This window comes from Schistocerca nitens, chromosome 7 (assembly GCF_023898315.1).
Source record: "Schistocerca nitens isolate TAMUIC-IGC-003100 chromosome 7, iqSchNite1.1, whole genome shotgun sequence".
NCBI lineage: Eukaryota > Metazoa > Arthropoda > Insecta > Orthoptera > Acrididae > Schistocerca > Schistocerca nitens.
This window is the reverse complement of record NC_064620.1, coordinates 304,144,321-304,172,204: the sequence shown is the minus strand read 5'-3', so window position 1 is coordinate 304,172,204 and position 27,884 is coordinate 304,144,321. Positions and strand designations below refer to the sequence as shown.

At 40.3% G+C, this 27,884-nt stretch overlaps 1 protein-coding gene across 2 annotated transcripts in view; it reads right to left on the bottom strand.

The window, feature by feature from the left end:
- The window catches only part of LOC126195406 (probable phospholipid-transporting ATPase IIB), a 192,053-nt gene that overhangs the window by 52,211 nt on the left and 111,958 nt on the right, over positions 1-27,884 (bottom strand). For both annotated transcript variants that reach the window (XM_049934000.1, XM_049934001.1), the window contains 3 exons: positions 22,023-22,199; positions 15,458-15,628; positions 13,107-13,295 (listed from right to left, as the gene is read on the bottom strand). In XM_049934000.1, coding sequence (XP_049789957.1) covers positions 13,107-13,295; positions 15,458-15,628; positions 22,023-22,199 — 537 coding nt within the window. The remainder of the gene's footprint in view (positions 1-13,106; positions 13,296-15,457; positions 15,629-22,022; positions 22,200-27,884) is intronic.

Below are 27,884 nucleotides of genomic sequence, written 5' to 3'. Positions count from 1 at the left end.
CCCCTAAGGTAAGTCTTTCCGGTCCCGGGATTGGAATGACTCCTTACCCTCTCCCTTAAAACCCACATCCTTTCGTCTTTCCCTCTCCTTCCCTCTTTCCTGATGAAGCATCCGTTTGTTGCGAAAGCTTGAATTTTGTGTGTATGTTTGTGTTTGTTTGTGTGTCTATCGACCTGCCAGCGCTTTTGTTTGGTAAGTCTCATCATCTTTGTTTTTAGATATAAATTATTTAACAGTTACATTGCAGACCCATACATATTCCCTGATACACTTACACAAGGAATAACTTATCTGAAACCTAAAGATCAAGCAGACACAGCAAACCCAGCTAAATATTGCCCCATAACATGCCTACCAACTATATACAAAATATTAACTTCAGTCATTACACAGAAATTAATGACACATACAACACAGAACAAAATTATAAATGAAGAACAAAAAGACTGTTGCAAAGGAGCACGAGGATGTAAAGAGCAACTGATAATAGATGCAGAGGTGACATATCAAGCTAAAACTAAACAAAGGTCGCTACACTACATATACATTGATTACCAAAAAGCTTTTGATAGTGTACCCCACTCATGGTTACTACAAATATTGGAAATATACAAAGTAGATCCTAAATTGATACAGTTCCTAAACATAGTAATGAAAAATTGGAAAACCACACCTAATATCCAAACAAATTCAAATAGTATCACATCACAGCCAATACAGATTAAGCGTGGAATATACCAATGAGACTCATTAAGTCCTTTCTGGTTCTGCCTTGCTCTGAACCCACTATCCAACATGCAAAATAATACAAATTATGGATACAATATTACTGGAACATACCCACAAAATCGCACATTTGCTATACATGGATGATCTAAAACTACTGGCAGCAACAAATCAACAACTCAACCAATTACTAAAGATAACAGAAGTATTCAGCAATGATATAAATATGGCTTTTGGAACTGACAAATGTAAGAAAAATAGCATAGTCAAGGGAAAACACACTAAACAAGAAGATTACATACTGGATAACCACAGCGACTGCATAGAAGCGATGGAAAAAACAGATGCCTATAAATATCTAGGATACAGACAAAAAATAGGAATAGATAATACAAATATTAAAGAAGAACTAAAAGAAAAATATAGACAAAGACTAACAAAAATACTGAAAACAGAATTGACAGCAAAAAACAAGAAAAAGCTATAAATACTTATGCTATACCAATGTTGACCTACTCATTTGGAGTAGTGAAATGGAGTAACACAGACCTAGAAGCACTCAGCACACTTACACGATCACAATGCCACAAATATAGAATACATCACATACATTCAGCAACAGAAAGATTCACATTAAGCAGAAAGGAAGGAGAAAGGGGATTTATTGACATAAAAAAACCTACATTATGGACAGGTAAACAATTTAAGAAAATTCTTTCTAGAACAAGCAGAAACTAGCAAAATACACAAAGCAATCACTCATATAAATACATCGGCTACACCACTGCAATTTCATAACCACTTCTACAACCATTTAGATCACATAACATCAACAGATACGAAGAAAGTAAATTGGAAAAAGAAAACACTACATGGCAAGCACCCGTATCATCTAACACAGCCACACATCGATCTAGACGCATCCAACACATGGCTAAGAAGGATTCATGATTGCAATACAGGATCAAACAATAAACACCAGATATTACAGCAAGCATATTATTAAAGATCCCAATACCACAACAGATAAATGCAGACTTTGCAAACAACAAATAGAAACAATAGATCACATCACAAGCGGATGTACAATACTAGCAAATACAGAATACCCCAGAAGACATGACAATGTAGCAAAAATAATACATCAACAGCTTGCCTTACAACATAAACTTATAAAACAACATGTTCCCACATACAAGTATGCACCACAAAATGTACTGGAGAATGATGAATACAAATTATACTGGAACAGAACCATTATAACAGATAAAACAACACCACATAACAAACCTGACATCATACTCACCAATAAAAAGAAGAAATTAACACAACTAATCGAAATATCCATACCCAATACAACAAATATACAAAAGAAAACAGGAGAAAAAATTGAAAAATACATCCAAAAGGCTGAGGAAGTCAAGGACATGTGGCATCAGGATAAAGTTGACATTATACCAATTATACTATCAACTACAGGAGTAATACCACACAATATCCACCAGTACATCAATGCAATACAGCTACATCCAACCTTACATATACAACTACAGAAATCCGTAATTATTGATACATGTTCAATTACCCAAAAGTTCCTAAATGCAATATAACATATACCGTACAGTTAAAAGGAAGTCACGCTTGATCAAGGTCCGCGTCACTGTAACTATGATATCACTGTAAATGCGTGTTACACAGAAGTAAGCGCTGTAATACAACTCTCCAGGAATACCGTGCTCCATACTGAAATAAGTGCTGTCTTGGAACTTGAAGGGAAGATTTTAATAAACAGAAATGGACTAACTGCCTATTGGCTTCTGTCTCGGGTTCTTCGGCCGACGTTCATCTAATGATATTTCTGACGTTTCGCCAGCACGAGTGGCTGGCATTGTCAAAGCTTCACCCTCCATTGCCGGTGGTGAACTGGAGCCGAGCTCGCGGCCGCGAGCTCGGCTCCAGTTCACCACCGGCAATGGAGGGTGAAGCTTTGACAATGCCAGCCACTCGTGCTGGCGAAACGTCAGAAATATCATTAGATGAACGTCGGCCGAAGAACCCGAGACAGAAGCCAATAGGCAGTTTGTCAACAAGTGGCCACGAAAGCCTCAACAATTTTGTAGAAATGGACTAGTCTTTCATTGTAAGACAGTCAGTATGGATTCCATTATGGACAACTTGAACATCAACATGTGGTAAACATTACAATTTTTTGTATCCACCATTACAGCAAGGAAAATATTGACCTGTAAAATAAGTAAAGAATGATTTTTTTAAATATACTTGTGTCATTCTATGTCATACGGAGCAATTTTGGAACATTTTCCTGCTCAGTCATCGTGGATTTCCGTGAAATTTTATGTGAACATTCACACATGTTACCAATAACACTGGTAAAGTTTAATGTTCATCAAAGCAATACTGGCTGAAATACAAACACCTGTTTGATTCGAAGCACAACTTTGTGCAGAGTGAATGTGAATTTCTGGCAACTATGAGCTGTTGTATCTTGGGCAATATTTTCTTGAAAGAATTGAAATTTGGCTATCTTGTACAGTTTTATGGTTCACTTAAGAACAGTAATTAAAATAATTTTACAAGCCATGTCCAGCTACAAAATTTTAGGCAAAATTGCCCGCAAAAAATTTGGCTTGTTACCTCTCAGGGTTTAAAGGTATGATGAATAAGAAACTTGGCATGTATTAACCTAACAACACAAGATTTTCAAATATGAAGTTCCATTTATGTACCACTTCCCACTACAGAGTCAATTAAGTGTAAAGTACAGGATTTTACAAAAATATCAAAAATGAAGTATTCTGGATCTTATTTTGCAACAAACTATGTTCTATAAAACTTTCCTAAGTGGTATGAAGATCACTGTTTTAACCATAGAAAAAAGTTTATTGATTACCCAACATGAGCTAAAAATGCTATATAAAATGAATTGAGGATGGACATGAAAATCGCAGCATGAAAAAAATTTAAGCTTCGGAGTCTCATATCTCATAAAGAAAACGCATGCTGAACATGAAACTTATTATGCAATAGGTCGGTGGAACAAGAACATGAAATACAAAATTTCATTGACCCACTATTTTCCAACTAATCTACAAATTCCTCAAAAAATGGAGACTTTTGTGAAAAGGTGAACATTGGGTATGTTCAACACTTCATTTAAAAATGCTGTTTTATATTAAAGCTTCAAAAACAGTCTCACTCAAAACAATGTATTTTAAGGCCCCTTCTCAGATCAGTGGGTTTAATTTCCAACATGGGCTAACAATACAAGATAAATCGAGGCAATGTAGCCGGTAAATTCGTACTGTGAATAAAGTTTTAACTTTGACTTCTTATAACATGTTGATTACAGGTAAAAAAAAGATAACAACAACAACTAAGCAATTTCTACAAAATCAGTTCAAATTTGATTGTCGTAAAAATGCCAAAAATAGATAACATTCAATTTGCTTTTAGAATATCTGATTTACATAAGTGATTTCAAAATAATCAGAGCTGGAAAGAGTATGTTTTCAAGCATTCAGAACATCACATTCAATTTCCCAATGTGTGCTAACCATACTTGTAAATGATGGACAAATTCGAGTTAATGTACCACGACAATGGGCTACGTCTCAACAACCTGTTAAATATATTTTGGTGCATGTATTTTTTATTTGGCGAAGAGTTCTCGGACTTCCAGCCGGGTGGCGGTGTCTTCAAACTGCGACGTTTCGACGAGTGACATACTCATCATCTTCTGGCGAAGTGCCGAGACTTTGCGGATGCCGGTCCCTTTATACCTGCAGTGTTCCCCCCACCACCTGGTCGCGGGAGGCTGGGTCCAGAGGAGCCGGCAGGCGGGGTGGAGGGGGAAGCGGGTGCGCCGTTCGTGTCTCCGTCAGAGCATTCTGATCGCGTCTCGTGAGCTGGATGGTTCTTGTTGCGTTCCTGGCGTATTGCGGCTAATGCTGGATTCCAGGCCGCGCTCAGTTGATAGCCTTCATCCCTGTTCACAAGATTCTCGTGGACCCGTATTTCTATTGATTCTTTAATGACGCTATCCCAATAGCTCCCGGCTCGGCACAGCACCCTGGTGTTTTTGAAATCAAAGGTGTGGTTTCCTTTGATGCTATGTTCAGCTATAGCAGATTTCTCTATCTGTCCAAGTAGAACATGCCTGATGTGTTCCTCGCACCTTTTAGAGATGCAGCGCAGCGTTTGACCAATGTACTGCACACCACATTCGCAGGCAATGCTGAATATACCAGGTGTGTTTAGTTTGAGTGGGTCTTTAGCTGAGCCCAGCAACTCTTTCGCCTTCGGCGGTGGTCGGAAGACGGTATTTATGTTTGATTTTCTTAATAGCCTCCCGATTTTGACTGATGTGGGCCCCAAATATGGAAGAAAGGCGAGTCTCTTGTTAACTTCCTCTTCCTCTTCCTGAAATTTGTCAGCCTGTCTACTCTTGAATGCCCTGCCAATCTGTGTTTCACTGTACCCATTTTCCCGAAACACCTCTCTTGGGTGGTGTAATTCGTCTGAGAGGCTTTCTTTGTCACAAATGATGTGCGCCCTATGTACCAAGGTAGTCAGTACTGACTGGCGTTGCGCCGGATGGTGGCAACTGGTTGCATGGAGGTACAGGTCTGTGTGCATCTTTTTTCTAGATACTGAATGGCCCAGCGTGCCATCCGCTTTCTTCCTGATCAGTATGTCCAGGAATGGAATACAGCCATTCTCTTCTACTTCCATCGTGAAGGTGATATTCTCACGTATGCCGTTTAGGTGGTCCATAAACTCCTCCAGTGCCTGCCTGCCATGCTGCCAAATCACGAAAGTGTCGTCCACACAGCGGAAGAAGTGCCTGGGTTTACGGTGAGCAGTTTGTAGTGCCACCTCCTCAAAGTGTTCCATATAAAGATTCGCAATCCCTGGAGCAAGGGGAGATCCCATGGCCATTCCATCCACTTGTTCATAATGCTCTCCATTGCACTTGAAGTAGGTGGTCGTAAGTGCATATTCAAAGAGCTTCACTGTTTCAGGCTCGAAGTGCTGATTAAGGAGCGCCAAGGCGTCTTGTAGCGGTACTTTCGTGAACAAGGAGGTGACGTCGAAGCTCATGAGTAGGTCATCACTCTGTATTCGGATGTCCTTCAGTATTCTGACGAAATCTGAGGAGTTTTTCACGTGATGACTGCAGTGTCCCACCAGTGGTTTCAATAGTGTCGCCAGGTATTTGGCCAGTCCGTAACTGTGCGAGTTGATAGTGTCCAGAAGCGGCCCTAGAGGCACCCCATCTTTGTGAATCTTGGGCAACCCATACAGGCGCGGTGTCCTTGGCGCTCTGGGATACAGCCGTTTCTGCACTGCCTCTGGTAGATCTGAGTCCTTCAGTAGTGCCACGGTTTTCCTGGTCATCGTCGATGTAGGGTCCTTATTGAGTTTCCTGTAGGCTGGGTGTTGTAGCAGAGAGCAGATTTTCTGTTGGTAGTCGACTGTGCGAATCAGCACCGTCGCGTTTCCCTTGTCTGCTGGGAGGACCATGATGTCAGCATCATCCCTCAGTGGGCGGATAGCCCCTTCCTCCGGCGCAGTAATGTTGGCTTTAGGGAGTCGTGACTTGTTGATGATCCTGCAGGTCTCCCTTCGGATCTGCTCAGCTTCCTCCTTGGGTAGAAACGGCTGTATCCCAGAGCGCCAACGACACCGCGCCTGTATGGATTGCCCAAGATTCACAAAGATGGGGTGCCTCTAGGGCCGATTCTGGACACTATCAACTCGCACAGTTATGGACTGGCCAAATACCTGGCGACACTATTGAAACCACTGGTGGGACACTGCAGTCATCACATGAAAAACTCCTCAGATTTCATCAGAATACTGAAGGACATCCGAATACAGAGTGATGACCTACTCGTGAGCTTCGACATCACCTCCTTGTTCACGAAAGTACTGTTACAAGACGCCTTGGCGCTCCTTAATCAACACTTCGAGCCTGAAACAGTGAAGCTCTTTGAATATGCACTTACGACCACCTACTTCAAGTGCAATGGAGAGCATTATGAACAAGTGGATGGAGTGGCCATGGGATCTCCCCTTGCTCCAGGGATCGCGAATCTTTATATGGAACACTTTGAGGTGGTGGCACTACAAACTGCTCACCGTAAACCCAAGCACTTCTTCCGCTATGGGGACGACACTTTCGTGATTTGGCAGCATGGCAGGCAGGCACTGGAGGAGTTTATAGACCACCTAAACGGCATACATGAGAATATCACCTTCATGATGAAAGTAGAAGAGAATGGCTGTATTCCATTCCTGGACATACTGATCAGGAAGAAAGCGGATGGCACGCTGGGCTATTCAGTATATAGAAAAAAGACGCACACAGACCTGTACCTCCATGCAACCAGCTGCCACCATCCGGCGCAACGCCAGTCAGTACTGACCACCTTGGTACATAGGGCGCACGTCATTTGTGACAAAGAAAGCCTCTCAGACGAATTACACCACCTAAGAGAGGTATTTCGGAAAAACGGGTACAGTGAAACACAGATTGGCAGGGCCTTCAAGAGTAGACAGGCAGACAAATTTCAGGAAGAGGAAGAGGAAGTTAACAAGAGACTCACCCTTCTTCCATATTTGGGGCCCACATCAGCCAAAATCGGGAGGCTATTAAGAAAATCAAACATAAATACCATCTTCCGACCACCGCCGAATACTAAAGAGTTGCTGGGCTCAGCTAAAGACCCACTCAAACTAAACACACCTGGTATATACAGCATTGCCTGCGAATGTGGTGTGCAGTACATTGGTCAAACGCAGCGCTGCATCTCTAAAAGGTGCGAGGAACACATCATGCATGTTCGACTTGGACAGATAGAGAAATCTGCTATAGCTGAACAGGAAACCACACCTTTGATTTCATAAACACCAGGGTGCTGTGCCGAGCCGGGAGCTATTGGGATAGCGTCATTAAAGAATCAATAGAAGTACGGGTCCACAAGAATCTTGTGAACAGGGACGAAGGCTATCAACTGAGCGCGGCCTGGAATCCAGCATTAGCCGCAATACGCCAGGAACGCAACAAGAACCGTCCAGCTCACGAGACGCGATCAGAATGCTCTGACGGAGACACGAACGGCGCACCCGTTTCCCCCTCCACCCCGCCTGCCGGCTCCTCTGGACCCAGCCTCCCGCGGCCAGGTGGTGGGGGGCACACCACAGGTATAAAGGGACCGGCATCCGCAAAGTCTCGGCACTTCGCCAGAAGATGATGAGTATGTCACTCGTCGAAACGTTGCAGTTTGAAGACACCGCCACCCGGCTGGAAGCCCGAGAACTCTTCGCCAGCTGTATACGCCGGGAAAGCATACATTCATATTTTTTATTTGTTTATTGACAACTAATATCTCACTATATTGCTTCGATAATAGAAAAAGGTATTTGTACAAGGAGTGTCTAATACCATTTAGTTTCACCTTTCCACAAAACCCGTCATCATTATGACAAATTTGTAGATCATTGGAAAGTAGTGCGTCAATTAAATTTTTTATTTCACATCCTTGTACTACTGACCCATTGCATAATAAGTTTCATGTTCAGGATATGTTTACAGCATGATATATAAGAATCCAAAATTTAATTTTTTTATTACTGCGTATTTCTAATCCAACTTTAATTCAAATTATCTAGCATTGTTACCCCATGTTGGATAATCAAATAAACTTTTTTTGTGGTTAAAACAGTGATCTTTCTAATGAGCCTAGTTTGCAAAGTTTCATAGAAAACAGTTTTTTGGAAAATTAGGCCTAAACTACTGCATTTTTTTATCTTTTTACAAAATCTCCAACTTTGCATCTAATTGACTCAGTATTGAAAAGCAGTACATAACTGAAACTTAATATTTGAGAACCTTGTGTTGTTAGGTTACTGCATACTAAGTTTCAAGTTTGTCATATCTTTAATCCGTAAGATGTAACAAGCCAAATTCAGTTTTTTTTTTTTTTTTTTTTTTTTTTTTGGGGAGGGGGGGGAGGGTGCTTTGGTGGGGTGATGTTGCCTAAGATTTTCTGGCTGAATATGGTATGTCAAATTTCTTTTCATTACTATTCTTAAGAGAATGCAAAGTTATACAAAACAGCCAAACTTCATTTCTTTCGACAAAATAGTACTTGAGATAGAACAGCTCAAACTCTCCATAAAATCGTGCTGGCTCTGTGTGCAGTCACAAATGGAGCCAAATAAGTGATTAAATCTAGGACAATGTTGCTTTGATGAACATTAAACTTTACTGATGTTGACTGGGGGCATGTGCCAAATTTCACATAAAATTTCAATGAAATCCGTGATGGTCCAGCACAGTGGTCTAGGTGAGTTGACATGACCCACTTAATAGCTCATAAAGGATGGCTGTTTGGCTGTAACAGCTGCAATCTCATAATATGGTAGACCCATACTGGCTCTGTATCACCATCTACATACTAAATCCTGATAAAAATATTTAACTTGAAATGACCATAGAAACGACTGAATCTTATTTCTTTCTTCAATTTTAGTGCCCTTTACTGCACTGGATGTGTGAATAACAGGTGGGTTGAAAAACAATAACGTAATAGCACTTGCTATACCTAGACTTGGGAGTAGTTCACTATACCTTGGGAGTAGTTCTTGTAATTATTATATATAAAGGAAAGCGACAACACTACATCACTAGTCTGAGTTTCCAACCAATTGCTGTTATAGCATAGTGTCAAAGACTGTAAATCTTGAAAATGCTTCACAATGTGCCCAGCACATGGCTTGCACAATATTCTTAATGCTACCCATACACAGTGATAGCAATCTATTTGGGGTATTACCCTCCCAAAAAAGGATTCTTCAAATACGTACCTGGAAGTGTCAAAACGGAAGCAAACTTCAGTGTCAGACTTCATTCCATCAAGAGATGCTCTGTGGACTACAGAGCTCTCTCTCTCTCTCTCTCTCTCTCTCTCTCTCTCTCTCTCTCCCCCCCCCCCCCCCCACTCATTCTCTGCATTTGTAATATACTTACTCTCCCTTATGCTTGTCCATACAGAGAGATATAGTTTATTGCCTCTAAAGTGTTCTGTGCAACACACGTTATGGGGTAGTGTGAGTATCAGTTACTGCTGCCTTCAACCCATTTAGGGTTACCGTTCAGGAATTCGCTTCTTGGGGACAACATGTACACTATCACTGTCAAAATATCTCAAAAGCTGCAGCAATTTTTGTGTCAGTTTTCAGGGTCCCATGCTTTGATCATACATGATGAGACTGTGGGACAAGCCAAGTGATAATGCAAACTTTATGACATACACACAGAAAAAGGACACCTATACTGGGATTCCAGGGATTCCATGACAGCTGATTTGCTGGATTTAAATGAATTTGTTCTATTTTCTTCTACTTGTGTAGAAGCTCGTGGTCTCGCAGTAGCGTTCTCGTTTCCCGAGCACGGGGTCCTGGGTTCGATTCATGGCGGGGTCAGGGATTTTCACCTGCCTCAAGATGACTGGGTGTTGTGTCGTCTTCATCATCATCATCTTTCATCCTCATTATGGTCGGAGGAAGGCAATGGCAAACCATCTCCGCTAGGACCTTGCCTAGTACAGCAGTGCGTGTCTCCCGCATCGTCCCCTATGCTCTGTCAAGGAGTTTGGGACTTCATCATCATCACTTGTCATGTTGTCTGCCTGATATGATAATAGAATGACATTCACAAATATTGTTATGAATCAAATTTTTTTAGTTACTCTCCAGTTTTTCTTAACTATGCCCATGATGATATGTACTTTTACGAGCTCTCGGAAGAAATCTCTGATGTGTTTCTCTAAAATGTGGCCAAGTACCTTGAATGTCAATTCTGATGAGAAAGCTATGGCAAAAGGTCTTTTTGCAATTCTAAACGATGTGTTTATGGGCATTAAAACAACATTTTTAGCAGAAGAAAGTCATAGTGAAGGTCCAGCAGCTGAAGATCCAACAGAAATAGTGAGTAAGCTCCATGCATAAACATATCAAGATCACTGGGTGATAGTACCACCTGAACTCATATTTAGACAGAAACTAGTATTGATGGATGTTCTAGAATGACAGTACCTAAGCTGTGTATCACTTTCATGTTTGATTAGAGTAAACTCGACTTTGGATAACTGCCAGGTAATTTCACACATTATCTTTAGAACTGTCTAGTTCGCGAAGTGCCTAGGAAGAAGCCTCTCTCACACACACACACACACACACACACACACACACACACACACACAAATGTTTATTCCAAAATTCTTTGCTTATTTTCTCTGAATAGAGTGCACCTCTGATTTAAGGTTTTTCTGGATACTATTTTTGTTTTCCCACCCAATCCAATAATCACTGAATCTGCAGAATATCGATTCTGACCTTTCATAGGCATTTTGTGTGGAAGTAAAATTGAAAATAATTGTATTCAGATGTTAGGGGAAGACTTTTGGCAGGATTAATCCTTTCACTCATTTTGAAATAACAAAAGAAAAGAATGAGCAAAGAACACCACCTGTACAAGTATGCGATCACTAGCTGCACCTCCATCAAAACTGGCTGAGACATTGGTAGTGGGGAAATATACTGCTACTAATAATGTGGTCCACACTGGATTTGCAGTTCAGGCACATTATTTGGACTGAGATGGTGAATTAATTACTGTTTATGGCCAGACTGAGTCTATTATAAGTACTGTAAAGATAATTGGACAATCATAGACTACACTCAATTGACGTCTGATAATGTCAGATCAAATGCAGTAACCTAACTCTGATGTGACTGTTCCCAACAGTTCACCTGTGGCAGGCAAATACAATTAACACAGCCACATAAAATTCTTAATTCGTTGTCCTTGAAATCTAACAATAAAATCAATAACTAACTATTGGAAACAACATAGTTCACAGTTTGACCCCATTGTCACAGTAGACAATCATTATTGAAGTTTGTTACAGTCCATGATACTAATTATACACTCAGAGAACAATTAATCATTAAAAGTCACTGAATTATTAATAAACTCCCAGATATGAAATCTAGATAAATTGGGGTACATTTTCTGACTTGTAATTTGTACTAACTTGTCTGCGATACATTATCCCATATTTTTTAACCATAGGCGTTCCTCCCTTCAAACTAACCACAGACTGACTTAAAATGTCTTCCAACGACCAGCTTCTTATATAAATTTAAAATAATTACAGCTGGCTTTAGCTACTGTTGTTTATTGGAATTTAATAAATCACAATTAAAGATATACATTTATGATTAACGGAATAATGAAATAATATTCACTTGAATTACTCTGAAACTAAACGAGTGGAAAAGTTGCTAACATTTATCTGATATTAGCTGTATAAATGCTAAATTATTTACCTACCTCTTTAATCTACTTTATCAAGAAGTTAGTTCAGGAATATATTTACAAATGAACAGTGACAACAAAATCTAAAATTTCTGATGTTTTGTAATCAGCACAGTTTTCAGACAAACTAGATAGCTTGTTAACACCTAATAAACAAAGGAATGTAATACATAAGAAAGTTGAGTTGGTTAATCACTGGATCATTGTAAAAATTTTTAAGATATTGAGCACATGCCAATAGATTATAATACTGAAGACACCACAAAATTTGAATAATAGTAATAATTTTTTTTGGCAGGGTGGGGGGGGGGGGGGGCACAGCTTTTTTACAACCTCTACCAGAATTTAATACAACCATAGTTCATAACACCCACCACCTAAAATTGCCACATTAAAGAGTCTTTATTATACCAACTTTTGAACTTCAGCTAGCAGATACACACACGTTTCTTTGCTTGTTGCATTATTTGATATGGATCCTATACACACCATTTAAACAACAATAATTTGCGCAGCACCAGGGCATCAAGTGCACTGATACATGATTGCGTTCATGCATTTCTTATTTTGCAAAGACACAGTCTTACAAATCTTGTCTTTGAAATCTGAGCTTCATTAGATGTTGTGCAATACCAGAAACCAAAAACTGGTTACTTTTTTATACTTATATGCAAAAAATAAAATAATCTGTTTCAAACTATCTCTTATAAAATAGTTCATCTGACGTGACTCACTAAGACATAGCATTTATTAGGTAATTTTGAGTTTTTGCCTTTGAGACAGAATTTGCATCTATATTCATATTTGTGTACCACTTCTATCATTTGAATAGGCGGTAATTTTTGTTAGAAAAGATGGACAAATGCTTTGTTACTTACAACTTAGTGCATTATGTAGCAGAAGACCAGAAACTAAAACCGCGTTAGTAATTAAATACAGGCCTGTGAATGATATATAAAAATAGTGTGTTTACCTCCAAAGAATCACCACTTATAACCAGGGCACAATCTTGTTTCTTCCTAAAAGTATTCAGTTCAAGATGAGCGTCAGTCCTTGTCATAACAGATTTGAAGACGTGCAACCCCTGGGTGCGAGAAACTAAGTGTGAACTCTTAGCAATACAAGTGGCTGTCTCCAGTTTGTCACCAGTCAGCATCCATATCTGGATTTAAAAAAGATTGCATTCAATTATTTTAAAATTTAGATGACAAGTACCAAATGATTACATAGCATACACTAGCATACAAAGTAACAGCAAAATCTAATAATCAAAAAAGGCTCTGGTTAAAGGTTAATTTTTCAGGCAGTGCCTCAATTAACACTTCCTCAACCAAGAACAGTGCTATTTATAGTAACTGGAATTGACCTCCTAAGAGTCCTCAGGCACATTTTCTGTGGTGTTTTGGCAGATATTTGCAATTTAGTTTATGTCCATGTAGACAGACTAGGTCCAAGCAAATACTACTCATCACATCTTTCATGCGACATCCAGTGTCAGAAAGCATTTGTTTGTTTCCTGTTACATATAAAATTAGTTTAAAAGCAGAATTTTATGTGCTCATTTGATAAACAGTCCCAAATTAGTCTAATGCAATATTTGTTTTATCAATACGTACTAACAGAGACAGTAAAACACACAGAATAATAAGGAGCAACAACATCACCTTGGCCCACACTGACTGCTACCACCATGCACCCGTTGCTGCTGGAGTACTGATTACTCTTCATGTTTTAGTGTTCCTGTTTGTACACACCGATAAAACAAATATCACAATAGACTAATTTGGGGCCACTCTGTTCAATGGGCACATAAAATTCCAAAATCAGTACTTCTGTAATGGGAAACTAACTGATACTTTTAACTGATACTAGGTGCCCATGAAAGATTAGATGAGCAGTATTTGTTTGGATTACCACCTGCTACACACTGCAAAAAACAGCAATGCAAGTATTTGCTGAAACACTACAGAAAATGCACCTCATGGCTCTTAGGAGGGCACCTGGTACGTTTCCTTTAGCATCTCAGTTAGTCAAGTGTCAGGCTATTATCCCAAAAGAGAAAATCTATTTCCACAATTTTAGATTTCATCAGAAACAATATTTTATTAACTAGCCACCTCTTCAACACTGGTTGCGAAAAGATTGCAAACTAGTAAATAAATAATGGTCTTTATTACCTCATAATATCTCTTTCTGCATTTTACACTGGTATGTACAGTAAAAGTTACCTAATGTTGTGTTGATAATGTGCACACTACAGGTGGTCTCTGTAATAAAACGTCAATGGTTAAAGTTTCTGATTTAATCAACTTCTAGATATATGTGCCCTTTATTTATAACTGTTTCAATTAGCATTATACTTTTTAGTAGTTTCTTACTGACTGTAGGGCACATTTGGTTGGGATCTGTGAATGTGTATAGTTTGTCCTTTTCCCAGAACTGAGGAATTTTCTTCACCAACAAAGATTTGACAGGGATGGTCAAATTTATCCTTCTCCTATACAAATTTCTACTCTCCACAAATAGTCTTTATGGGTATAATGTATACTGCACATTTTGATTTTTTAGTTGCTTTTCCACAAAAATCTGAAACAAATAGTTGCCCGTGAAGGACAGATTCATTCATGGAGAAAAGCAGAAGTTCAAATTTGTCTTCAAAAATTTCATGCAGGTTTACCAGCCTGGGACTCAAATCCACACCTTCCTCTTTTGTGGCTTGGAGGTACATTAACCCCTTCCTCAGCTGTGGCTAAGCCTTTTCTCTGAGATATCTTTTTATTGCCAGCAGATCTGAAGTATCATAACTTTAATAAGTGGTGATCAACAGTTTACTCACTCAGCTCTATGTCAAAGACATTATACTGAAGTCCTTAGTAATAGTGTAATTTGAATTACAGCTACGTAATTGAAGCATGACCTCAAGGGAAAAAAATCTGAAATACTAAATGTGGGTTGTTAACTAGATCCAGATATATCTAACAGAAAGTGTGGAGCACTATTTTACAATACTGCTCTCCAGTACTGTCAATGGTGAGTGTGTAGGATTTTAGAAGACACTCAATAAGTAAAAACTTGTTCTTAATTATGTGACGGTCATGATACTTCTGTTAAGTGCAGTATGTCCTTCAATGATATTGTGGCTTTTTCAGTTGAAAGTTTTGGCAAGTACAAAAGTTCATTTATTAATTCACAGCAACTTTGGCCATTTCCTATTATGTATTAAAAAAAAACCTCTGCTTCAAGCTTATTGGCAATTTAGCAAAACAGCTCAGACAAATCATTCTTCAGCAATTTAATACAAACTTATAAGCAAACAACGAATACCTTTATTCCAGCATTTCTTAGGAGCTCCAATGTGGGGCGCACACGATCCTGCAAACGATCCTCAACACCTGTCACACACAGCAACTCCATTTCACGTTCAAGGCTTTCCACTACAGCAGCCACTCGAGAAACACGATCTGATACACTCATACGAGCTGCATTGTATCGACTCTGAAAGAAAAATTTGTCAATGTTACTAGCACAAATACAAGAATTTCAGACTGTGGAGCCACTTTTCCTAAAATAAGAAAAAAAGCTAAACTTGCAGTGAACACTTTTTGATGGTTGTGTACTGGTTCTATTTTACAGAATGATGCATTTGTTAGAAAGCTTTATTTACATAAATTACATCAAACAGTCTATTAAAGTAATACAATTAAGTGGAGTACTAGCAACTAGTAAAATAAAAAGGAGTGTCAACCACAGGGAAGCAGCTGAAGAAGAAGAAGAAGAAGAAGAAGAAGAAGAATAAGATGATGATGATGATGTCCCATTCTCAGAGGAGCATAGGGGACGATGCGGGAGATCCGCACCACTGTACTAGGCAAGGTCCTAGTGGAGGTGGTTTGCCATTGCCTTCCTCCGACCGTAATAGGGATGAATGATGATGATGGTGATGGTGATGGTGATGACGACGACGACGCAACACCACCCAGTCATCTCGAGGCAGGAAAAATCCCTGACCCCGCCGGAAATCAAACCCGGGACCCCGTGAACAGGAAGCGAGAACGCTACCGCAAGACCATGAGACACTGAAGAGGAATTTACACTAAATAATTTGGCCCATACCTGGGCAGACAGTATGATAGGGAAGGTGGCAGGGGTGGTGGTGGGGATGCCATTGTGAACGGCCATCGTGCAGTTGGTGCTATTCAATAGCTGAAGCCTATACACAAAGGCTTATTTCGCATACTAATTTGTAAGCTACAGACTGACTCTACAAATGATCATATTAATAGAATATGTCAGTATGTCCAATAGGTACCAGTTTTGAGTCCTGATTTAGCACACAGTTTTTATGAGCATCATCAAAAATTTGTCAACGGTCAACAGTTTTTCATTAGAGTATCAAAATAGCCTTTATTACACAAAGGAAGACAGCCAGCATCATAAGATGGGCAAAGAGGAAGTACAACAAACAACTGATTGAACAGCCAGAGGGAAATTTTGAAATAGACAACTATATAGATCTCTAAAAGTGCCTCAAAACAGATGACCCATTTCATGCCTCCTACTTCACATTTCCAGCAAGAAGATGGATCACTGAGCCTCAATTATAACACATTAAAAGTGAATGTCAATACTTTCAGCAACTCCTAAATGTCAAAGAACCTATGTAAGACTCTCCGAGTTATAGAACCCTGTAATCCCAACACCAACCACACCCCTCCACTCATTTATGAGGAAGTCAGAGATCATAAATCTACTCAAAAATGACACAGCCTCTGAGAAACATGGGATAGCACTGCGTTTAATAGCAAAGAAAACGGGTCTACTGATCAAGATAATATTAAAAATACTCCTAGAATGAGTCAGCACAATTAAGCTTATCAAGAGAGCCAAAGCTACAAAATACCTTAAAGACTGGAGCTTGTATGATCTTGGTGAAACAGTACCTCTTAAACAAAGGAAAATCAAACTAGGTAGATCAATATTGAACTAAGACACCAAAACATAGTAGTCACACCATCAGTCCTCTGCGCAGAAGAATTTTTATCCCTACCCAAGGAGACCCTAATAAGAGTTCTTGAATTACAAGAACAGAAATTCCTGCAAAAGACAGTGGAGCCAAGGATCCTACCAGATGAGGGACAATGGCATAAACCTAATCATGAACTCTATTAACTCTAAGGAAACATCACTGTTGCTGTCCGATGATGACTAGCTTTCTATAGCCACTGATACAGAATGGATCTTCGTAAGATGTCCAGTAAGATCTTCACAAAGTAGACAGCAAGAGCAAAGCCACAGGATCCCTGTGGATCGAGCAAATAAACAAATACCTTGTAGAACTATATATAAGGCAAGACACAACTACTAAAGGATGACTACCATGTAACTAATGAAACCAGACCCTTCCTAACATCCCTTACAGAATTTAACAACAAAGAGACCAGGAAATGGTCTGAGGAACCCAAGATAGCGTTCAGCATGAGAATCGAGGAACACTGTAGTAATGAAAAAGCTCAATGCACTAACAAAAAAACAACTACCAAATTTCACCATGAACACCATAAGTGGAAGATGACAACAGCAGAAAATATGCAAGCACCATGGCCAAGCAGGTGGCCCCAACAAGCTTTTTTTAAAGAAGGAAATAACCAAAGCAAAATAAGGTTGACCATGTGGTGCCAGAAGGAAATACCATAAAACAAAAACTGGATAAAAATGTAACTTAGTGGAGAATTTCATTTAGTATAATACTGATAACATAAAAGAATGCCAGTCACATGAAAATTATGTCTTCTCTGTTCATCAATATTACCCAAATATAAAATTTTCTTCTTCTTCTTCCTCCATGTCTTTTCTGAAAATGTGAAGCCTCAGGAAGTACGAGGGCCGTTCAGAAAGTAACCTCCGGTTGATTTAAAAAAATACACCAAGTTAAATAAAAATATTTTAATATATACATCTTACAACTACATCTTTGCACTATTTTTCTACATAGTCTCCATAGCGATTGAGGCACTTATCGTATCTCTTCACAAGCTTTGGAATTCCTTCTGCATAAAAATCACCCGCTTGTGCCTGGAGCCAGCCTGTGACCGCATCTTTGAGCTCAGAACTTACGGTAACCCAATCTTGCTGTCACTATCTCGTACAAGAGAGTCTTAGAAATCTGTGGAAAACCAGTAGACAACTCCGACATTGAGAAACGTCGATTTTCACGAACTTTTGCATCAACTGTCTGAACGAGTTCGTCAGTCACCAATGATGGTCTACCACTCCTCTCTTCATCATGAACGTTTTCTCGTCCACTTTTAAATAAACGTACCCATTCACGGACAACTCCTTCACTCATAACTCTTGGTCCATACACGGCACAAAGCTCACGATGAATAGCTGCTGCAGAATATCCTTTGGCTGTAAAAAACCTTATGACAGCACGCACTTCACATTTGGCGGGGTTTTCTATTGCAGCACACATTTCAAACTGCCACAAAAACTAAACTAGCGCAGGTACGACGTTCACTCGACCACGGCTTGATGCCGACTGACCTGTTGAGTGCGTGAACGCACAGATGGCGTTGCTACTCCCCCCACAACCCGCACTGTGACCAATCGGAGGTTACTTTCTGAACCGCCCTCGTATTTGTAGCTATATTTCCCCCATCCTCCTTTATCTCTTTATTGTGGGAATGGAATAGATTGGAATAGATGGTGACTCCAGCAACCCTCTCAAGACTTTTTAACCCTTTCTTGCCCCCCCCCCCCCCCAATGGAACTTAAAATTTATAAAGCAGCTCAGTGGTGAGTTCATGCATTGGAATTCTGTCTTGACATCTGTGTACCTCTGCTGTAGCACAGGAAACTCTTTGGTTGTGACAGTTCAGTCTGTCCGGACAGAAAAAAAAAAAAAAAAAAAACACAGACTTTCTTGCTACTGTCTTGCTCATTTTGTCATAGGAGTGTACGGACACTGCTGATGTAACAGGAAATCTGTGTTTCGAGAAGCAAAGTTGCTACTCGCCATATAGTGGAGATGCTGAGTTACAGATAGGCGCAACAAAAAGATATTCACACTTAAAGCTTTCAGCCAGTGGCCTCTGTCAACAACAACAACAACAACAATACACACACACACACACACACACACACACACACACACACACACACACAATGCAGTTTCAGGTAACTGAAAGCACACAGCGAGCAGAGCAGTAGCACCAGTGCATGATGGGTGTGACGACTGGGTGGGGGAAAGGAGGAGGCTGGGGCGGGGAAGGGGAGAGATAGTATAGTGGGGATGACAGACAGTGAAGTGCTTCAGGTTGGGTGGTGGGCTGGGGAGAGGTGGAGAAGGGGGGGGGGGGAAGTAGCAGAAAAGGAGAGAAATAAATAAACAAATAAAATAAAATAATTAAAAAGCCTAGGGTGTGGTGGTGCAATGGCGGCTGTGTAGTGCTGGAACGGAGCAGGGAAGGTGCTGGATGAGTGAGGACAGTGACTAACCTTCGTTAGGAACTGCTGCCACAATCCCTGTTTAATCTCTCTAATAATTTGGTGATATTTTGTCCTCACTACCTGAATGACAACAAGGCTCTCTGCAGTTGGCAGCCACCAGCTTGGCCCTGATTCCAGAGTGACATTTGTTGCTTCACCAACATACAGGATGTGTTTTCAGCTGAGTTGAAAACTGCACAAGCAATGCTTCAGTGGCATGGTGGATTATTTCAGTAATATGATACACCCATTCCTGGATGAAGTCAAGGTATTCAAACACAGCAAACTGGCTGTAAAATGTCCTGTCTGTCCTACTAAACACCAATCATTGTGGCTTTCTCTTGGGTACTACTCTGTTTGGCAGGTGTATCCAGATTGGGAAGTGATAACTTGTTTGACATTCAACTACCACTCCCTGATGAGGTGTGTTTGAGGGTTGGAGGGCATACGGAGAGATCCATAGCAGCCACTTACTACAGTGCAAACCAGAGAATAGTGGATGACTTCAGAACCTTTGGAAACACTTGCACAGCACTGATGCAAGAATGGAAGCCTATAGCAGTACAATTCTCCTCTTTGTAAATGTTGCCCAGTGTTCACTACAAATGTAAATTTACACATTGGAAAATTCATGATGGAATAACGATTGTATTATGAAAAGGATATGCCATACGGCAGAGATGAGTCGCAGACAGGTACAACAAAAAGACTACTAAATACCTAAGCTTTCAGCCAGAAGGCCGCCTTCTAATTTGGGAGCATACAGGGACAAGGTGTAGAGAGGGTACGGCAGCTAGGTGCAGTTGGAAGATTTGACAGAGGACAGCGGAGTGGGTAGTAGGGAGCAGAAAAGTACAGAAGTGAAGTGACTGTGGTTGCACTTCTGGAATAGAAGGTTGTGTAGTGCTGCAGTGGCAACAGGGAAGAGGATAGGTGGGTGAAGGACAATGACTAGCCAGGAGGGTTATGGGAATATAGCATATATTGCAGGGAGAGTTCCCACCTGTGCAACTGTTTTTGGTAGGACGGATCCAGATGGCATGGGCTGTGAAGCTATCATTCCACAAGCATGCCCACAGTCTTTTTACTTCTCTCATTTTCCACTCCCCTTATCCTCCATCTAACCTCCCGACTGCACGTAGCTGCCCTATAGTCTCTCCATCTTGTCCTTGTATGCTATCACAAACACCCAGAATGGTTCTCTCATCATGCACAGTTGCTCACAGTCTGGCCTCAGCATCCAGACACAGTAGCCATGTGTGTGTGAGCTGCTTTGCATGAATATGTATGTGCATGTTGTCTAGTTCAGAAGGACGGCTTCCAGCTGAAAGCTTTAGTAGCTTTTTTGTTGTGCCTGTCTGCAATTCAACGTATCTGCTGTACGACAAGTAGCAATCCATCCTTTTCATAATATTCTTAAAAATGTAAATTTATTAAATGGGAAGGACCCAGTCTCCACCAAAGTTTTAATTTGTGGTGGTCTGCATTTTGTAGCTAAAGCATGAATGGTGATTAGTAAGTTCACCATCCCTGACTGCTTCCAAAAAAACTGGAGTCTTCCAAACAGACAAAGCATGTGCTACTATCCTGTCAGATTTGTGCTATGACATTGGTGACTATGAAAACCTCCTCGATTCAGTGTGGGGGAAGAAGGAGTTGGAGCAGCCAGTGCGAGATTTTGTGTGTTTTGTTGATAATGTGATATAATGTGTCTGTGGCAAATGTCTTTTATCCAGAAAAAAGATGACAGTGGTGTGTTTCATATTAAAATGTAAATGAAGCAATGACTGTAATATAGAAATACATTCCTGCTTCTGTTGTTGTCATTGTTGTTGCTGCTGCTGCTGCTGCTTTGACTGGTTTGATGCAGCTCTCCACACTATCTACCCTACGAAAGTCTTTTCATCTCTCCAAAACTCCTACATCCATTTGAACCTGCTTACTGTACTCAAGCCATGGTTTCCCTCTACAATGGTTACCCCCCCCCTCCCCCTCCAATTCCTTCCGTTACCAAACTGATGATTCCTGAAATGGCTCTGAGCACTATGCGACTTAACTGCTGAGGTCATCAGTCGCTTAGAACTTAGAACTAATTAAACCTAACTAACCTAAGGACATCACACACATCCTTGCCCGAGGCAGGATTCGAACCTGCGACCGTAGCGGTCACGCGGTTCCAGACTGAAGCGCCAAGAACCGCACGGCCACACCGGCCGGCGATGATTCCTGACACCTCAGGATATATCCTATCAATCAATCCCTTCTTTTAGTCTGGTTTGCAGTAATTTTTATATTTCCCCAGTTTAATTCAGTAGCTCTTTGTACATTGTCTGATCTACCTAACTTATCTTCAACTATCTCCTCTAGCACCAAATTTCAAAAATGTAAGAGATGTACTCACCTCAAAGTCAAGGTATTGCTCTTCTGTTAAGGTTTTCTTGGCAACCACCAATGTTCTGAGACCTTCTCGTGCCATGTTTCCACATTCCTCTTCCAGCCAATCGTTATATTGGACTATTGAGGACATTACCACATCTGCGCCTTTGAGATAAAATGTTATTTCTCCTGTCTGATTTTCCTGTAACAAAATATACTCCATATTTAATTCACATCAGCACTTCAAACATATGAACTATCATTGTACACATTTCCTGTTCTGAACAAAAGAGGAAATGGTCTCGTTGGTGACAGGATGCTTAGAATTAGCAAAGACAACATTAAGTAGTTAGAGACAATCCAAATAATCTGAAACATCAATCTGCCACTTGCTCTACCTTTTTACCTTCTTTACTGTTTTCTTGGGTGAAGTAACTGCAGCAGAATGCCACAGTTAATGTTCCCACAATTCCTAACATTCCATTATCAAATTATTTTCCATTTTTTGTCACAAGTACACTTACTAAAATGTAACGGCATCCCATAATTTAAAGCAAAAATGTTTATAATAAGCAAATGATATCCTTCCAACACCTAACCGAAAAGTCACGGAGAACAAATTATTGTATTGTGATGGTCAAGATAGGTCAAAGAGTACATTGTCAGCAACCTCCACGACAACAGCTGATGTTTCAATTGCTGTCACTGTGCAATGTGTGTGTGAGGGAGGTGGGGGGCGGCGAGAGAGCACCATACCCCATACCTAAGAACTTCTGCTATGTATTTAATAAAGTTAAGTGCAATACGTCGTCATATTTTGAGAATGTCACTGAGTACCTACCAATAAGTAAAAGTCGGCTGTTTCAGATGTTATATTACTGCTGACTGTAGAGCTTATGCATTATGGATATTGTAGGTGAGACATGCAGGAGTTTACATATTCATGCTTTTAGCATGATGCTGGGTACTGGAGGCTGCTCTACTGTTAAAATAATTCATGTTTTCTTCCATGTTGGGCTGTGTTCAGATAATACTTTCAGAACAGGCTTTGTAACACTTACATTTTTATTCGATGTTAACGTACTTGTCTTTTCAGAAAAGAGAGTATTGTCAGTCCACATTTTATATTTTTTTACTTCTACCAACACCAGTTTCTTGCTGAAAAAGTAGCAGAACTTGTTTACTACTTTTGGTATCCAATTTATTAATCTAATTTCCCCAACATTTCCTGATGTAATTAGACTAAACTCCATTATCCATGTTTTACTTTTTTTTGGTGCTTCAGCCGATGACCTCTTTTTAAGATACTATCTATTCACTTTAACCAACCTAACAAGTCTTTTGCTGTCTGACAGAATTACAGCGCTCACTGGAGAACTCCAAAGCTTTTGCTTTTTCCTTCCTGAATGGTAGCTCGCTCTCCAAATTCCTCATTAGTTTTCTTTACTGCTTGTTCAAAATGAGTCACATGGTGGATAGGCTACACCTCTGACTCAGTCCCTTCTCAATCACTTTCTTTTATGGAGTAATTCTCCTGAGACCAGAAATTTTTTTACCTATTACGTGGCAGCCACGACATGCATGTCTGAAATTTTGAAAACTAAAATATCTTGTTGGTCTTATTCTATAAAGCCAGATGAATTAACAGTCCCATTCTCTTGACAGACAGCTACCTTCTGCACATAAAATAAAACTGTTATAGGTATAATTTTCAAATTTACACGGGAAAGGGGAAAATATCAAATTTTACAACATTTCATTTCATAAAACCCATTTCATGTTATTGATCACATTACCATTTATGCAAAATTTTCTTGTTCCTAGCAATAGCGAACGCACTGTTCAAGAACGATATGAGGAGGTGGTATTCTCGAAAAGACCTGAGACATGGGAAGATAGCAGATGGATTACATCACAATGAGACAAAACATAACAAATCAGGTACTGGGTTGTAAGCTGCATCAAGGAAGAGAGACACATTCGTAAGGAAGTGGTACTTAAATGTAGGTATGGTAGCTTGCACAGGATAGAGTAGCATGGAGAGCTGCATCAAACCAGTCTCAGGACTGAAGACCACAACAACAACAACATGGTGTTGTCTGAGGTTTTAGACAAGACTATATTGAATAACACAGTAAGAAGTTCAGTTGTAAATGAACAGACAGTTTTAAATAGAGCAATAATAGAAGTTATACAAACAAATATAGGTATAAGGTAAGTAACTGCAAAGAAACCTTGGGTAACAGAATAAATATTTCAATTCATTCACAAGGAAGCAGGAAATATAAAAATGTCCATGAAAAGAAAGGAATACAGTAATGTAAGTCAAATCACTTAGGAATAAAATCTATAAGTAGTGCAGGGAAGCTGAGGCAATGTAGCTGCAGGAAAATTTGAAGAAACCAGAAACATGATGACAGTCGATAAGAAAGATTAAGCACATAGTAAAGAGAAAATAGCTTTTGGAGAAGTTAAAAGCTAAAGCATGAACATTAAGAGTGGAAACATATTCTACTGTTAAATACAGAGGACAGTTAGTATGTATGAAACAGGTCACTTCTGAAATGGCATAAATGACTCTAAATCCTGCACATCAAAAAGGAAGGGAGAAAACTGGACTTTCAGGATTAATTAGAAATACTGTTCATGAGAAGAAAGTCAACATTGTTCTTAATGCATCGCTGAATAACAATAGAACACAAATTTTGAACTGCTTTTTGGATTTGTTTTGATGCAGTTTAATGGTTGTAAGTTTTTAGTATTACATGGAAGTAATAGCTAGAGGTTGGCCAAATAACATATGGAGAAATATAAACACTAGCCGTGCCTGCAAAGTGGTACCTTGGGCACAGAAGCTCTTAACTACTTCTCGATGCTAGGAGAAGTACGAATGGAATGCTCTGGTTACTCAGCTGAAGAAGAAGGCATGGCCTTCCGTCCAGTTGCAATGTGTGAAGAAATGAATTTATGGAAGATGTGGACCCACAGTCCAATGTCGTTTTTATTTTATTTTATTTAATGAATGCCACAAACTTAGGGTCAAATATGTGATGTGAGTGTTATCTCTTGATACACTCAGTTGAACAGCATCAAGCAGTATTAAAATAATTGAATGCAAATAATTACTACTGACAGAGGAGAGTGCAAATGTACAGAGAAGACGTAAGTATAAGAGTTTGACACAGCTTTGGAATGCTGGCAATCCAGCAAGGGCAGCAGATATAGATAACATCCCTTTTGAAATTATAAAGTCATTAAAGAAAGTTGCAACCAAACAATTATTTTAGTTAGAGAGTGGAATCTATGAGACTGGAGACATACTATCAGATTAATATAATCTACAAAGCCCCAAAGAAAAAAGAAAGCTGATAAATGCAAGAACAACTGCACAATCAGTTTGACAGCTCATGCTCTAGTACCTTCCGCCACGGAAGTAGAACACGTGGCAGAACAAATGGACGTGGTCAGCCCATAGAGGGCTCCGCCTCCGCGGCGGTTATTCCACGCGGCGGCTCTCGCGCAGCGAGGGCGCCACCGCTAAGCCACGTGCAGACAGCGGCCAATAGCTGCTCCCTCCAGTTTCGTATATAGGGACCTGCTCTGCCCTAGTCCAGCCAGTCTGGTACTCGCTCTGGATTTTGTTTCTATCTCGGCGGTACTGTGTTCTGGTCGTTGCTCGTTGTTGACATTTGCCTGGCTCTGGTTCCGAGTGGATTTACGTTTGGTGTTTGGTGTTGTGGTTTCCACAAGCCTCCTTTGATTATCTCTTCCTTGTTGTGTCGCTCATAGTCGGTCGTGGTCGGTTGTTGTCAGTTGTCGTTGGTCTGTCGTCCGACTCGTCCTGTGTTTACCCGGTGGTGCGTGCTCCACTGCCGGCAGCTTTCCTGCCTGGCGGCTCCGATCCGCAGCCCAAGGCGTTCCCGCTGTTGGTTGTGGTCACTACACATGCATCTAAACTGTTGCCTACAAAGATAATATACAGAAGAATGGAAAAGGAAATTGTGGCTTTCTTAGACGAGATTTTTAAATCCTCAGAAAAATAGTTATAAGTTATAGGGAAAGACGGATAGTATATAATATCCTTAGAAAAATAAGTTACAGGGAAAGGCAAGTAATACAAAACATATACAAGAACCGAAAGAGAACAATAAGAATGGAAGAACAAGAATGAAGTTCTCGAATTATAACAGGTGTGAGACAGAGATGCACTCTTTCTTTCCTACTGTTCAAAGCAAAGAAGCAATGATGCCAATAAAAATGAAAGTGTTCAGGAGTTGGATTAAAATTAAGGGTGAAAGGATATTATGAATGACATTGTTATCCTGCTGAAAGTGAGGAAAACTTACAGGACCTCTTGAAGGGAATCAGCAGTCTAATGAGCACAGAATATGGACTAGGAGTAAGCCCAATGAAGATGAAAGTATTGAGGAGTAGCAGAAATGTGACTACCAGTAAACTCAGCATCTAAATTAGGGACCATGTAGTACACAAAGTGAGGGAATTCTGCCATCTAGGAAGGAAAACACGTGGCGGTTGAAGCTAGGGTAACAAAAGAAGCAGACCATCACTAGTAAAGACAAATTCTCCATAATTTGAGGATAAATTTCTGAAAATATATATCTGGGTTACAGCATTCTATGGAAGTGAATCATGGACAATGGGAAAAATCACTGAGAAGAAAACTGAATCTTCTGAGATGAGGTGTTACGGAAGGATGCTGAAAATAAGTGAAGTTATTATGTAAGAAATGTGAAGGTTCTCTGCAGAAATCATGAGAAAAGGAATATATGGAGTAGGCAGACAAGATGAAGAATGCAAATAATTTAGAAGTAAAGGAGACAACTCACGGAATAATAGAAATGTTGATTCATGGTGTCACACAATGACGACAATGTTGGGGAGTGAACTGGGAAAGGTTGATAGGACAGAGGAAGGGGAGACTGTTGGTATGTGGATGCAGTAGGTAAGTGGAGACTGAGGCCAGGAGGTTTATGGGAACAAAGGATGTGTTGATGGGAATAACTCCTATCTACACTGTTCAGAAGAGTTGGTGCATGGAGGGGGAGGGGGGGATACAGATGGCACAAGTTGTGAAGCAGCCACTGAACTCTAGCTGTTGTGGCTAGGAGTGTGTTCTGCCACTGGGTGGTCATCTGTGCTTTTGGCTACAGCTTGGCAGTTGCCATTCACCTTGGTGGATAACTGATTGGTGGTCATGTCCACACAAAATGCAGTGCAGCAATTGCAGCAGAGCTGCTATGTGACATGACTGCTTACACAGATGGCTCCGTCTCTGATGAATGTATAAGCCTGTGACAGGTCTAGAGCAAGAGTGAACTGTGTGATAGGACTAACGTAGGATATGCTAGTTAGGCAGGTCTTGCACCAGGGTCTTCCACAGGGATGTGACCCCTATGGCAAGGGGTTTGGAGTGGGAGTGGGATACGGAGAACCATGATTTATGTAGATAGAGTGGGCAGTGCAATATGACTTCGGGAGGGGTGGTAAATATTGTAGATATAATGTCCTTCATTTCCAGGTACAATGATGGGTAGACAACGCCCTGGTGAAGAAAATGGTTCAGTTGCTCCAGTCAGGGATGACAATGGGTGATTTGTGTGTGTGTGTGTGTGTGGGGGGGGGGGGAGGGGGGGTGTCTCCTTCGCAGTTGGTTCTTGGGAGGGATGAGGGGACAAGCAGGACAGTGAGGGGTGTGTGAGGATATGGCATAGGAAATCCATCTGTAGTCTAGGTTGTAGGTCTGGAGGATAGTGACCATCCGTAAAGGTTTTTGCGAGACCTTCAGCGTATTGGGCAAGGGAATTCTCATCATAGCACATACACTGTCCATAGGTGGCCAGACGATATGGGACCAAGTGTAGAAGGG